Source organism: Myotis brandtii, unplaced genomic scaffold (assembly GCF_000412655.1).
Source record: "Myotis brandtii unplaced genomic scaffold, ASM41265v1 scaffold28, whole genome shotgun sequence".
NCBI classification, from domain to species: Eukaryota; Metazoa; Chordata; class Mammalia; order Chiroptera; family Vespertilionidae; genus Myotis; species Myotis brandtii.
The window spans coordinates 4,563,432-4,565,830 of record NW_005360676.1 but is presented as its reverse complement, the minus strand read 5'-3'; the positions used below and the strand labels follow the sequence as shown (position 1 = coordinate 4,565,830).

General features: G+C 43.1%; 1 protein-coding gene across 2 annotated transcripts in view; it reads right to left on the bottom strand.

Annotated features, from left to right (window-relative positions):
- The window catches only part of STAP1 (signal transducing adaptor family member 1), a 45,752-nt gene that overhangs the window by 20,946 nt on the left and 22,407 nt on the right, over nucleotides 1–2,399 (bottom strand). For both annotated transcript variants that reach the window (XM_005868889.2, XM_014541806.1), the window contains exon 5: nucleotides 1,098–1,270. In XM_005868889.2, coding sequence (XP_005868951.1) covers nucleotides 1,098–1,270 — 173 coding nt within the window. The remainder of the gene's footprint in view (nucleotides 1–1,097; nucleotides 1,271–2,399) is intronic.

The window sequence follows — 2,399 nt, the reverse complement described above, 5'->3', positions numbered from 1 at the left end:
GATCAGGGTGTTGGGGTGCCTTCCCCTGTCACGAACAGAGTAGGGCGGATAGGGAGGTTGTGGCCCCGCCCCCTGTCACACACAGAGCCTCAGGGCGATCAGGGGGTTTGGGCGCTGCCCCCTGTCATGCTGATCCCGGTGCCGGGAGCCTCGCTGCTCCGCTGATCCCGGTGCTGGGAGGCATATTACCCTTTTACTATATAGGATAGAGGCCTGGTGCATGGGTAGGGGCTGGCTGGTTTGCCCTGAAGGGTGTCCTGGATCAGGGTGGGGGTCCCCACTGGGGTACCTGGCCTGTCTGGGTGAGGGGCTGAGGGCTGTTTTCCGGCTGGCGAGTGACTGAAGCTTCCAACCGCTCCTTGTTTTCATTTTTTTTTTTTTTTCTGGGCCAGCTTTAGCTCTGAGGCCTCGCTGCTGAAAAGATGGATACAATGTTTCGGTCCGGCTGGGTTTCAGTCCGGCTGTTTTCTGGGGGTTTGTTTACCTTCTTATTTGCAACATAGTATATAGTTGCTTAGAGTTGCAACTGAGAGGCTGGCAAGTGAGGCGGGGAACGTTGGAGTCTGCAGCAAGCAAGCCTCGTGCTCGCTTCAGTGCCTGGCTGCCGGCCGCCATCTTGGCTGACAGTTAATTTGCATATACTCACTGATTAGCCAATGAAAAGGGTAGCGGTCGTACGCCAATTACCATGTTTCTCTTTTATTAGTGTAGATAGTGTGTGTTTTTAATTCATTGGTGTAATTTTCTGGTAGAAGATCAGTCAATCAGAGAGTTGCATAGTGAAAAAATATTGCTTCCTTCCTTCCTCAAAGCAGTTTTTATTTAGGTTTAAACTTTGGAAAGAATATCTGTTTAGTCTGAAAGTGTGGGTGGAAGGGGATTTCCTGTGTGGTAAGAGAGATGGTTCAAATCTGCATTTTGCATTTTGTTGATCATGACACAGAAGAGGAAATGTGGCATGCACTCAGAAATATGCTGTTTATCCACAAGACAGCTTATTGTCCCTGGTTTAATGAGGTCATTGACTAACTCTCCTTAACAAATAGAAATTAACATTAACAATCCAATAAATAAACTGGAGTTAATGGTGCCCTTACGCTGGCATAGGGTTCAGTACATCCACATAATCCTCTATTGGTTCCCTCTCTTCTTCCGGAGATGTACTTGGCAGCCGCTCTGTCTCAATCCTCCTTTTCTTTTCTTTCTCTAAGACTTCATGCAGTCTAATTACTTGTCCAGGAAGGAGTGACACATGTTGGGGAACTGACAGCTGAAACCAATTAAAACAGTAAACAAACAAGAAAGAAAGCAAAATAACTAACTGATTTTTAGCCAAGATGAGCCTGTTCTGGTCCTAAGGAGCTTCAGTTACCTGACAGAGATGGGTGGGTAGAATCAAGAATAGACAATCTTGATGTAAGGCAGGTGTCCTAAAACAGCCTCTAAACCAGTGGTTCTCAACCTTCTGGCCCTTTAAATACAGTTCCTCATGTTGTGACCCAACCATAAAATTATTTTCATTGCTACTTCATAACTGTAATGTTGTTACTGTTATGAATCGTAATGTAAATATCTGATATGCAGGATGGTCTTAGGCGATCCCTGTGAAAGGGTCGTTCGACCGCCAAAGGGGTCCCGACCCACAGGTTGAGAACCGCTGCTAAACATCTAGAACCTGCTTAGGGTGTCCAGTGTTCTTCCAGGAAATGTCCCTTTTGGTCAGACCCCAAAGCGAAGTACTACAGGCTACTTCACATAACAACAGATCTCATGTTTTCATTCTGAGTGTACTATTTCTCACTGCCAGGGAAGTCCCAGAGCACCTGCAAAGTGCATAGCTCTCCCACAGGTAACCTAGAACTATCACCACCAACCATATGGTAACACGGGGTTGAGATGGCACTGTTCATTAGATGACTGAGAATCAGCAAGCGGAGGTCTATATTTTGGTATGCTTGTGTGTATATTTCATAGTTTTATTCACATATTACAATTATGTTACTGCTCTACTTACTACTGCTTTTTAACCTTTTCTAGAGATGTATGTACATATATATGAAATTCAAAATAAAAATTTACTATAATTTTTATAGTACACAATAAAAATATTTTAGGGTACACAATCCAAAGGTTTCAAGAATATTCATCTGGATAACTAAGCTAACTAATAATCAGTAGGGCTATTTTCTTATATACCAATCCAGAAAAAAAATAGTAGAATAAGGAAAAATTAATGAAACAGCTGCTCCTTATTTATTACCTATTATGTCCCAAGCAATGTGTTTTTGAAAATCCTCACAACAATGCTATAAGATAAGAATATTACTTTACAAAAAAAGAAAGGAAGGAAGGAAGGAAGGAAGGAAGGAAGGAAGGAAGGAAGGAAGGAAGGAAGGAAG